Raw genomic sequence first — 12,617 nt, forward strand, 5'->3', positions numbered from 1 at the left:
CCGCGGAGGACGCGGGTCTGCTGGGGAGGAACAAGACACCAGCCAAAAGGGGGCACTCCAGAGTGGAAAAATTAATTTCCTAGGGAACAGCAGGAGCAGCAGGTGCAGCAGGCAGTGAGACCCATTGTGTTAAAGTCCCCACCTTGGGAACAACAGCTCTTTCCCTCTTCAGCACTAGAGCTGCAAGTATCTTGTTAGCGTCACGTGAAATTAACAAGTCCCTTCCAGCCTGGCAGAGGTGAAGCTGAAAAATTACCCAGTGGTGTGGGTGGGCAAGAATGGGGAGGAGCAGGACAGAAGGGAAGAGGGGATAAGCCCCAACCCCACACACTGGCTGGAGCGGAGCAGGGGAAGCCCTGAGGGGATGGGTCTGGTTGCAAAGTGGGTGAGTGGACAATGAGGACCCATCTGGGGCTAAACTCCTGTTCCCAACACAGAATTTTTCTTGAAAATTAATCCTGTGGATAGATTCACACATACACTTCACAGGAAGGGATTTCCATTTTCTGCTCAGCAGAATACAACAACAGCTTTGATTGTATCAATATTTCACTGTGCTCTCCAATGACTATTGATTACACTTAATACCCATTTCACTGAACCATCTGTAGCAAATTCTATTTGGAACAGTAATATGCATTGAATAAACTTTTTTTAGTTATAAAAAACAAAGATTCTGACTATTAAATGAATAACTGGGATTTTTCAGGTACCCCAAAAGGAAGATTTGGATATAGCATGAAACACTGAAAGTTATGATCAATTTTTAATTAAAATATCAACCAAAAAAACCTTCATATCAAAACAATATGTGTTTTTCTTAGAATAAGGAAGTTGTATGAGAATGAGGGTCTTTTCCACTTAACTCCAGCTCCCAGTCCCCCCCCAAAATATGTACCAGTTCAGACTTACATACAAATACAACTTAAGAACAAACCTACAGTCCCTATCTTGTATGTAATCTGGGGACTGCCTGTATAGCATCTTTTTAAAAGTTGCAAATTACTTACTAATCATATTAAACTACAGCTTTCATTTGATGTAGAAGTATTGTTTATAAATTACATTCTTAATGCTATAGGCACTAGTAGTTAAATATTTATGTTCACAACTTTATAAATTAGGAAATGTGACTTGTTTTGAATTGGCATCTCAGCTGAGCTGGGTTTTTGATTCATTGAAGAGAAAAACTTTTTTATTGATGTGTTGCTACTTGCCCTCTCCTAATCTCTTCTCTATCTACCACTTTTGTAGTCTGCTGTATTCTAAGTGTTGGCAGAGGAAACTCTATGAAGGGTTCCCCTAACAAAATCATAGAATACTATAATTGGAAAGGAATTTGAGAGGTTATCAAGTCCAATCTCCCACTCTAATGGCAGGACCGAGCACTGTCTAGATCAGGGGTTGACAATCTTTCCGAAGTGGCGTGCCAAGATTTAACCCTCCTGTCCTGGAAGGAGGGGCTCTCTCCACTGTGTGCCCCACTTAGTTTCCTGCCCTGGGCTCTACTTCAGCTTTTCCTGTATGGAGGGGAGGAGCAGCACGCGTATTTCCCTGGAAGCTAGATGTGGCACGGAGCTTCCCCCTGCCCGCAGGAAGCTGGTGCTGGCTCCGGCTCCAATCTTGTGGAGAGTGCAGTGCTGGATTGCCAGCATGGGCTTGTGTGGGGTGTATGTGTGTATCAGGGAAATGGGTGAGGAGTGGGTAGGTGGATAACCCTGGGCATCCAGCCCTGCTAGGGGCGGGGTTCTGTGGGGGCTCTGGTCTGTAGTGCCCTTGCCTTCCTGCCAGAGACCCAGACACCCAGAAGCCAATGTGGCTTTGGGGCAGAGAGTGCTCTTATGTGTTTTCCTCTTCCCTCAGCTGCCTCCGGCACTGCCCAGCCCCAGAGCCACATTCCAGGCAGCACTCATCTTCTGGCACAATGGTTCTCAAACTTTTTGGTCCGTGGACCACCTGGCTCATGCAAATCTTTCCACCGACCACCAGTTGCTAATGGAAACTCACCCTTAATTACATAATTACACCCAAGCCATTTTGCTAGTGCTGCTGCTAAGGCGAATGGTTTAATTTAAATTATTTAACCAGATTAAGCATTTTAACTTTCTCAGGTTAGTGAATCAAATATCTTAAATCAAGTAAACTATTAATTTATGTTCAACACAAAAGGTTTCAGTGTTTTCTTTATTTATGGCAAGGGTAAGGAACCTTTTTTTGGGTTGAAGGCCACTGACCCATAGAAAAATCAGTTTAGCACTACATAAGAGAGAAGCAAAAAAATTCTTTCAAAAAACCCCCAACCCTCACTGATGTAGCCTCCAATTGAGACAGCTCAGTCCTCTGGTGCTTCAGCCCCATGAGGTGAGAGGAAAGGATAGGGAGGACTGAGGTTCAGGGCTTTTCATAGGCCAGATTTACTTTTTTGGGGTTCTGGAGTTAGTGGATTTTGTGGACCCCCTTAGGCTCTGGGGTGTGAACAAAAATGAGGGGTTCAGAGTGAAGGGAAAGGGCTGCCAGTGAAAGGGATGGGTGTGAAGGATCTGAGCGGGAGGTGGGATGCAGGAGAGAGTGAGGGTGCGAGTCTGGATGGGAATAGGGTGTCTGGCCAGGAGGGAGGGAGCAAGAGCAAAGGGGAGTACAATGTGTGGCTGGAAGGGGAGGGTGCAGGAGCAAGTGAGGGTGTAGTAGGAGCAAGCTGGGGGTTTGGGATCTTGCCAAGGTAGGGGAGTGAGCGAGGGGGATTAGAGTGCAGGAATCTGGACATGAGGAGGGACACTTACCTGACTTTGCATCTTGTTGCAGCAGGAAAAGCCTCTGGAAAGTGTCACTGCTCTGCCGTTCCCCCAGTAGGGTGGAGAAAGGGAGGGCCAGGGAGCTCAGTTCCCGCCTAGCCAGTGAGTAGCTCCTGGGATCCCCACTCCCATGCCCATCCAGTTTATTTACCCTGCCAGAAATGTTGGTTCCTAGCATCCCACCACAGCAGGATTCTCAGGATACTTCACAGACTAAGAGACTGCCAGGAACTGTGCAACATTGACACTAGGGCCGGTTATACAGGAATCTCTTACCTGGTGCAGAGAAGCAGCTGGCCCTGGAGTGGGACAGGGATCCCCTGCTCAGTGCTGAGATGCAGCCATCTCTGGAGTAGAGCTGTGTAAAAGCAGCATGACGCAGTTTAGTGGGTTTCAGGAAGAACTGTTGGTTGACGCTGACCTTGGTTTCCTAATGTGATGCTAAAGGGGTTGATGTTCTGTCCCCAGCTGGGGGCGGGATGTCTAGTTTGTTAGAGCAGGGAGTGATTTCAGAGCAATGGACTGACCTGGGCATCCTTGAGCTCCCTGAGAGCAAGCCAGGCCTATCTCCTCCCCCCACGTTGGTCCAGGGCTTATGCTCTGTCCATCTGTCTGTGCCCCACTCCCTGTCATGGGTCAAGCTGTGTGCAGTTCCCGGGCTCTGCTTCTTGCATAGCCTTGCTTGTGGGGAAGGGCAAGCAGATGTGACTCCAGATCCCATTATCTCTGAGTCTGACTCCATCACATACCAGTCCCCAATCCTCCATTGCCTCCTCATCTTGGCCCCTGCTTTCCCCGCTTCTGGTCCCCACTCCTCCACACTCTGTGTGGGGTCCCTGTGGCAGGGATGGGGAGTTGGGGCAGCTCTCAGGGGCACTAGAGGTGGACTCGCCTACCCCATTACTTTCTTCTTAACCAGGCCTCCCTGCATGCTGGCGGGGCTGGGACAGGCGGAGTGGCAGCGGCATACATGCAGAAGTGTGGCCTCAATCCTGGGCTGCGGCTGTCTCAGCTCTGTGCAGGGTCCCTTTGCTGCCCAGTGGGTGGGGAGCTGGGTCTGGGTCTGGTTGGAGCTTTCTTCACCTCCCTTGCCTCCATGCATCCAGAAGCTGGAGCTAGTGCTCCAAGTCTCACAGTTGTGAGGGCTCTCTCCTGTGTGAGGAAGGGTGGGGACTACACTCCCACTGCAGATTGCGCATGCCATTCAAAATTGGCTCATGTGCCACTTACAGCACACATGCCATACATACATTGCCGACTCCTGATCTAGACCATCCCTGATAGATGTCTATCTAACCTGCTCTTAAATATCTCCACAGATGGAGATTCCACAACCTCCCTAAACAATTTAGTCCAGTGTTTCACCACCCTGACGGTTAGGAAGATTTTCCTAATGTCCAACCTAAACCTTCCTTGCTTCAATTGCTTTAAGCCCACTGCTTCTTGTCCTTCCCTCAGAGGCCAAGGAGAACAATTTTTCTCTCTCCACCTTGTGACACCTTTTTAGATACTTGAAAACTGCTGTTATGTGCCCTATCAGTCTTTTATAATTAAACAAGCCCAATTCTTTCTGTCTTCCCTCACAGATCAAGTTTTCTAGACTTTTAATAATTTTTATTGCTCTTCTCTGGGCTCTCTCTACTGCCTTTACGTCGTTCTTGAAATGTGGTGCCCAGAACTAGACACAATACTGCAGTTGAGACCTAATCAGCGCAGAGTAGAGTGGAAGAATGACTTCTTGTGTCTTGTTCACAACGTTCCTGTTAATGCATCCCAGAATCACAGTTGCTTTTTTTGCAAAGGTGTCACATTGCTGATTCATATTTAGCTTGTGGTCCACTAGGACCCAAAGATTCCTTTCTGTTGTACTCCTTCCTAGACAGCCACTTCCCATTCTGTATATGTGAAATGGATTATTCCTTCCTAAGTGGAGTACTTCTGAATTTGTCCTTATTAAACTTCATCCTATTTACCTTGGACGATTTCTCCAGTTTGTCCCGATCATTTTATTATGACCTTATCCTCCAAAGCACTTGCAAACCTTCCTAGCTTGGTATCCTCAGCAAACTTAATAAGCATATTCTCTATTCTGATATCTAAATCGTTGATGAAAATATTGAAAGGAATCAGTCCTAAAACAGACCCCGGTGGAACCTCACTCGTTATGTCCTTCTAGCATGACTGTGAATCATTTATAACTACTCTTTGGGCTCATCTAAACTACGAGGAAGATTCGAAAGCGGATATGCACATTTCAGGAAAAGCAGCTTTTTGAAAAAGGGCGGGGTTTGCTGGGGGAAAAAAAGCATCTTGATTACTTTCACTTTCGAAGCTCTGCTTTCAAAAGTGAGATTGGAAGAAGATATGTAAATTACTGTGGAATTTGCATATCCTCTTTTGAATCTTCCACATAGTCTAGGTGAGCTCTCTGAGAGCATTTTCTTGTTACCCTTTGGCTACGTCTAGACTGGCATGATTTTGCGGAAATACTTTTAACGGAAAAGTTTTTCCATTAAAAGTATTTCCGCAAAAGAATGTCTAGATTGGCAAGGATGCTTTTGTGCAAAATCATCCGTGTCAATCTAGACACGCTTTTGCGCAAGGAAGCTCCGATGGCTATTTTAGCCATTGGGCTTTATTGCGCAAAAAATTAAGGTGCCTGTCTACACTGGCCCTCTTGCGCAAGTATTCTTGCGCAAGAAGGTGTATCCCTGAGTGGGAGCGTGAAAGTATTTGCGCAAGAAGCACTGATTTTGTACATTACAAAGTCAGTGCTCTTGCGCAAATTCAAGCGGTCAGTGTAGACAGCTGGCAAAATCTTGCCATTCTAGACGTACCCTTTGTGTCTCTAGCTAGTTTGAGCTTGTTATATGCCTTTGCCTTTCTAATCTTGCCCCTCCATACTTGAGTTATTTGCTTATATTCATCCTTTGTAATTTGATCTAGTTTCCACTTTTTATGCAACTCTTTTTTGATTTTTAGATCAGGTGAGATCTTGGGCTAAGGTGGTCTCTTGCCATATTTTTTAGCTTTCTTATGCAGTGGAATAGTTTGCTTTTGGGCTCTCAGTAATGCCCTTTGAACAAGTGCCAACTGTCTTCAGTTGTTTTTCCTCTTAGTCTTGCTTCCTATGGGACCTTATCTATCCATTCTCTGAGTTTACTAACATGTGCCTTCCTAAAATCCCTTGTCTTTATGTTGCTGTTCTCCCTTCACTATTCCTTAGAATCTTGAACTATATGGTTTCATGGTCACTTTCACCTAAGCTGCCTTCCACTTTAAAATTTTCAACCAGTTCCTCCCTATTTGTTAAAATGAAATGTAGAACAGCTTCCTCCACCTCTATTAGCTTTCTCAATCTTTGGAAATAAGAAATTGTCCCCAATGCAATCCAAGAACTTATTGGATAACTTGTGCCCTGTTGTGTTAGTTTCCCAACATATGTCTGGATAATTGAAATCTCCCATCACCACCAAATTCTGTGCTTTGGATGATTTCATTAGTTGTTTAAAAATCTCATCCACCTCTTCTGGCTGGGTAGGTGGACTATAGTAGACCCCAAGCATGACATCACCCTTGTTTTTACCCCTTTTAACTTAAGCCAGAGACTCTCAACAAATCTGTCTCCAATGTCTGTCTCAATGTTAAAGAACCTATTGCAGTGGAAGGGATTTGAACCTGGATCCCCTGAGTCTCAAGCTAGCACCTTACCTCCTGCTTTGTCATTCTCCCCCCATTAAATGAGGAATTAATGTGCATCACTTGCTCATTCAGACCTGTTGCAACTATTGATGCTAGAGGCGCTGAACTGGGTTTACATTTTGTGAAATGGCTTTCAGCATCCACACTATAAAAATTGTTCCAATGCCACTGTGCCCATATAAATATTCATAGAATTACGTTTTTCTGCTTTTCAGTTAGTCTTCCCTGTTTTTTCTGCTTTGGGAACTAACTTTGAGCTTTCTCTGCAGTTCTCTTATTTGAAGAAAATAAACATTTTTAGTGGTATTTTTATATATTCCTTTGAAACAGGACTTTGAAAAAGAATGGACCAAGCAGAATTTTGACAAATCAGGTGGGAAAGACTTGACTATAGTTCCTGTACAAAGAAGAAGCTATAGCTTTTATAAGGATAAAAGAACACATCACTGGACGGTAGGTTATTTATTTGCATATTTCACTCAGAATTAGTTGTCATTTTATAATACCTTTTCCTTGTTTTTAATGTGCAGCTGGTGCAGAACCAACTGCCTTAGCATTTAGGTATAGTAGAGACTTGAATTGATTGCTCTAGTATCTGGTACCTCCTGAAATGTCTGGCTCTGTGCAAGTCTTTCTAGGAGTGAGGTTTTTACTTGCTGGCTGTTGGCTCCACCCAGAGACGTAGCTTTAAGGTCACTTCGCAGACTTACATTCTTCCCAAGTGAGTAAACGCAGCCTTTTGATTCCAAGATTGTTATTTAAACAGATTATAGAAGATATAATAAAATGTAATTACTCATTTTATGAACTGTGACTTTATCTACATTTCTTTTTAATAAAAGATGCTGATTGCAATTAGAGAGGGGAAATATTTTGGTTAGACATGTATGGCAGTTTCAGATGTCTTAGATTTTGTTATTAATGAAAATCATAGATTTTCACCCAGCTTGCTTTTCTTGACCCAAATGCTCTTTCTTTTTCTTCTCATCATCAGCCCTGCAAACTCATTCTGTAATCCAAAAATGAAGCAGAGTGTTCATTTGCCTAATAGTAAAAGTTGCAAGCCACATTCCCAAGTGACATTGCAAAAATCTCATTGTCCTCAGTAGGCTTGCACAAGTGTAACCAATGAAAACTTAGTAAAGATTTCTGGTGCAAAGCAAGTGAAATCTACACAGTCTCGTCAATGTTTTGGACCTACGAACAGTACTAAAAAGGACCTACTTCAATACTGAAAACTGATTTTGGTATTGAAGTAAGCTATAACTCTACTTTCCAGAAGATGATCTGTTGAGTCATATTCAGAGTATTGTAAGGATAAACACCTCCTTCTTAAAAGAAGAAAAAAAAGGCTGAAAAGGTTTGGTTTAATTTTTGTGGGGGGGAGTGTGGGTTTTTGTTTTGTTTTGTTTTTTTTGCATAAATCTTGACTACTAGTTATGTCAAGAGTCACAGCTGATTTAAGAATGCTTCTCCATAGTTTTACAGGGTTCCTTCCTCAAATAATTTCTCATTTAGTCAGGTGAAATCTGTCTGTTCAGCTGGTAAAGAGTATTGAGGGCCAAATCCTCAGAATATACAGGCAGTCCCCGAGTTACGCGGATCCGACTTATGTCGGATCCGCAGTTACGAACGGGGATTTCTCGCCCCGGAGAACTAGAGCAGCGGGACACCTGGTCCCACCGCCCGCCTTCTCCGGGGCGAGAAAAGCTGCTCCCCGTCTCCCTGGTCTGCTGGCTCTGCCAGCAGACCAGGGAGACGAGAGCAAAGCGGCGGAGCACCAGGGGCCGGACCCGCGGCCGCTTCCAGATCAGCTGGAAGCGGCGCGGATCCAGCCGGGTGCTCCGCCGCTTTGTTCAGCGTCTCCCTGGTCTGCAGATCTGGAAGCGCTGATCTGGAAGCGCCACGGTTCGGCCCGGGTCCTCCGCAGCTTTGCTTCACGTCTCCCTGGTCTGCTGGGTGGGGGGACGCAGCTAGTGCCCCCCCCCCAGCAGACCAGGGAGACGTGGAGCAAAGCCGGGGGCTTGTGTTAGAGCAGGTGGGTCACTGCCGGTTGGTCCCGCAGCACCGCTCCTTGGCGCTACTGGACCAACCCGGCAGCACCCCAGCTGCTCTGCCCCAGGCGTCCTGATTCAGCTGCTGATCAGTTTCAGCAGTGACTGAATCAGGATGCCTGGGGCAGAGCAGCTGGGGTACTGCTGGGTTGGTCCAGTAGCTCCGAGGAGCGGCCGCGCTACTGGACCAAGCCAGCAGCACCCGAGCTGCTCTGCCCCAGGGGTCCCAAAGTCAGCCGCTGCTGAAACTGACCAGTGGCTGACTACAGGAAGCCCCAGGCAGAGTTGCTCTGCCCTGGGCTTCCTGGAATCAGCTGCTGATCAGTTGCAGCAGCAGCTGACTTGGGGACGCCTGGTGTTCTTACCTTGAATCTGTATGTAAGTGGAACTGGTGTCCAGATTCAGTGGCTGTTGAAACTGATCAGCTTCATCAGCGGCTGATGCCAGTTCCGACTTACATACAGATTCAACTTAAGAACAAACCTACAGTCCCTATCTTGTACGTAACCCGGGGACTGCCTGTTCTTTGTATGGAAATAGTTGGCATTTTAGGGTATGTTTACACTGTAGGTAAATGCCTTTGGCTGACCTATGCCAGCTGACTTGGATTCTTGGGGTTTGGGCTAAGGGACTATTTGACTGTGGTATAGATGTCTGAGGTTAGTTGGAGCCCAGGCTCTTGGACCCTGCAAGGGGGATTGTCCCAGAGGTCTGGCAGAAATTTGAGCCTGAAGGACTCTACTGCAATTAAAAATCCCTAAACCCCAGCTGGCTGGGTCAGCTGAGCTGAGAGTTTTTAATTGCAACATAGGCATGCCCCTAAAAACCCTGATTACATCATGAGGAAAGAGAAAGGAATGTTTTTTCTCATCCACCAGGAGGCTAATTTACTTATCCACTACCTCAGACCAGTAATGTGTTTGTAGCGATACTTGCCTTATACAAGACAAATACACAAGTCCTTGGAATTTTTTCTCCATAAATTCCACTATATTCTGGATAAGAAAGGACTGGAAAAGTTTATGAATAAAAAATAAATAAATATAAATAACAGCTTGCCTTTTTTTAAAAAAGGTAATTGAATACAACCGAGGAGCTTGAAAAAATTGTCTTTGTTGAACTTTTATAGTATATTTTATTGTGAAAACATTTTGTTGAGTAACTGCAAATGATGTATTGAATGGCTGAAAAATTTAAATAACTTTTAATTCATTAAGACAGAGGTTCTCAAACTTTGTGATACCCTGACCCTCCTCTAAGTTGCTCCTTCCCTCCCCCCAAGTTGCAACCCCACTCTAAGTTGCTCGTGACCCCCTGGGGGGTTGTGACCTACAGTTTGAGAAATGTGGCATTAAGATAATAAGCACATACCATGCCCTTTTTTTGGGGAGGGGGGGAAGCCCATTTTATGACTTCCTCTTCCATAATTTCACATTTGCTACCTATACTCAGAGGAAAAGATGTGGGGAAATCAAGGCTTTCAAGGTTATATTTACCTAGGTAAAACGGAGCAAACATTTGATACTGTGAACCATATCTATCATCACAAGATTAGATCCCAGTATTCATTGATCCTGTTTGTATAATGCCCCCATGTGGTGACTAAATGCATCACATCCATCCTAAGATTCTAGTTTATTTGGGCAGTTATTGGCAATGCAGTGCATAGCTACTGATCACAGATATGACTCTTTTTAACCACTGAGATGACTAAATGCCATTATTTTGATTCTTTCATATTGTATTATTAGTGAAGGGGAAAAAAGTGAAACTAAATAACTTCTAAATTCAATTTATGTCTTTAAAAAGGATTTTGAATATGAATTTCTGAAAACTGGAAAATAACATTCTCATCTGTTTTTTCTTTTCTCTTCAGCATCTGAGTAAGTGAGTTGTAGCTCTTGAAAGCTTATGCCCTAAAACTCTAATAAATGTGTTTAGTCTTCAAAGTGACACAGGATTCCTTAAAGTCTTAAATGTTACAATATGAGTCTCAAACTGAACTTTATAGAAAAGACAATGAAGCATCTTCATTAATTGCTTTAGGCACTGCTTTGAGAAGTGTTTTGGGGGGATGATAGCTGTTATCTTAAAATGGAAGGGATATGTAGGAATAGTAACTACTTTAGGGAAGAAATTGTGCCTGGAATTTGTAGATATATTTATTTAAACAAAAAAGCAGGGTAAATTGTGGGCCTGCTAACCTTGGTAGCATCTTAGAAGCCTTAAACTCTTTAAACATTTGTTTTTGGGGATAACTGTGTGAAATACAATGGTTTGTGTCCGAAGATGGTCTAATAATCTTTTTTGGCAATTAAACTCTGTGAATATATTGTACATGCTTTCCATAACATTCTGCTACTGTTGCTTGAACCTGAGGATCTTGCACTTATCTATGCTAATTTGCACTGATCTATATTTGTGGACCCTCCAAAAGTGAGAGAGTGCAAAAGTTGTATTTGTTGTGCCTGAGTTTTATAGTTGCAGGATGGCTCAGTCTCTCCCTCTAGTGGCAAAGACACTTCTTCAGTTTCAGCTTTGAACTGCAATGAATAACACAAACTCAGCTACTAGTTATTTTTATCTTCAGGTTTTCTTTGACCTTTACTTAGATATATTGCTCAAATAAGGGGTGAATCTGAAGCAAAGCTATCTAATTTATGAGACCTCTTCTCTGTAGAGTAAGAGGAATAGTTTTATCTGTGTTTAGAGTTGAATTTCAGCTTTCCATGTAACTTAATCTTTAACAAAGTTGTTAGTTGTCTCACAGAGGTAGTTGCGTTAGTCTAAGTAAAAAAACAACAAAGAACAAATAGTTCTGCAGCACCTTAGAGACTAACAAAAATGTAGATGGCGTCATGAGTTTCGTGGTAACAGCCTGCTTCTTCAGATGAATGGAGTAGGGATGTTAAATTTAGATTAATTAAACTAATTAAATAGTCGATGGGATTTTCCCCTCCCACACACCTTTTTGGCCTCACCCCAGAACCTAAGGGGGACATTAAAATTAACTCGCTCGATTTGTCACCTCCCCTCGCAGGCTCTGGTGTCCAAGGGAAATGTGGGGAGTGTCTTTCTGCTTCTTAGTCTCGAGTCGGGGACCATGTCATTGAGATGGGTGTGTTTTTTTGGATGGTGGTGGTTTTGGTTTGTTTGTTTGTTTCTTACTGTTGTGCAGGCCCTGACTGATTTTTTTTTTTTTTTCCTCTGGGTCATTGACCCCGGACACAAAAAAGATTCCCCACCCCCGTATTAGTATTAAAAATAGTAACAAGAGCATTGCAACAATGTTCTGAGATCTACTATTTTAATTTAGAAATCCAGAGTAGAGTGTGACACTTTTTATTATATGTATGGTTCTCTAACCTCTATTTCATATCCTCTTTTTCTTAGCTTGGCTTCCTCTTCTGAATAAGGGTCAACTGTAAACAGCATACATGATCACAGGGGAGATACATGATCACCAAAGGTGGTTTTCCCAGGGCGAGGCTCATCCATTGCTCTGTGGGTGTACTGACTTCTGCAATTTCCCCAAATATGAGAAACTCAATTGTATAATTTGTGGTAGAGGGGAACTGCATTAGCACTTTCTCCTGGGGGAGCGGGAAACTGACCAGCAGCAGTTTAATATAGTGAGAATCTCTTAACTTGCCAAAAAAATTGGTTTCTGGTGATATGTATATATGTTGTATTATAGGGATTCCTCCAAGTTGCTTTATTTTTGGTGAGTTAATGTGTACATAACAAAACAAAATGTTTCTTTACAGTATTCTTGTACAGAGTACTCTGAACTCTCCTGTTTTCATATTCTCTTGATATCAGTATAAGGCTGTGATCCTATATCTTGCTGTAGAGCAGGGCTACTCAACTTTGGAAGCCCCAGAAGCCACAGTGATACTCACAGCACATGCCAAGGGCCACAACTTGAGTATGGTTGCATATACTTGCAAATACTTATGTAAATATATGCAAATAGCTTCTTTCACACTGACAGGCATGAACACAAAAATGAAGACAAGACTACATGTAGGTCCCATTTAAGTCAGTTCTTCTGATATTAATAAAAATG

At 43.5% G+C, this 12,617-nt stretch overlaps 1 protein-coding gene and 1 non-coding gene across 3 annotated transcripts in view; both read left to right on the forward strand.

The window, feature by feature from the left end:
• Positions 1 to 12,617, forward strand: part of KIAA1671 (KIAA1671 ortholog) — a 191,553-nt gene that overhangs the window by 51,280 nt on the left and 127,656 nt on the right. For both annotated transcript variants that reach the window (XM_075898867.2, XM_075898866.2), the window contains exon 6: positions 6,825 to 6,947. In XM_075898867.2, coding sequence (XP_075754982.2) covers positions 6,825 to 6,947 — 123 coding nt within the window. The remainder of the gene's footprint in view (positions 1 to 6,824; positions 6,948 to 12,617) is intronic.
• On the forward strand, positions 11,982 to 12,144 carry LOC112546958 (U1 spliceosomal RNA). Its single transcript, XR_003090693.2, has one exon. It is a non-coding gene; the product is annotated as a U1 spliceosomal RNA (small nuclear RNA).

Source organism: Pelodiscus sinensis, chromosome Z (assembly GCF_052426305.1).
Source record: "Pelodiscus sinensis isolate ZL-2025 chromosome Z, ASM5242630v1, whole genome shotgun sequence".
Classification (NCBI taxonomy): Eukaryota; Metazoa; Chordata; order Testudines; family Trionychidae; genus Pelodiscus; species Pelodiscus sinensis.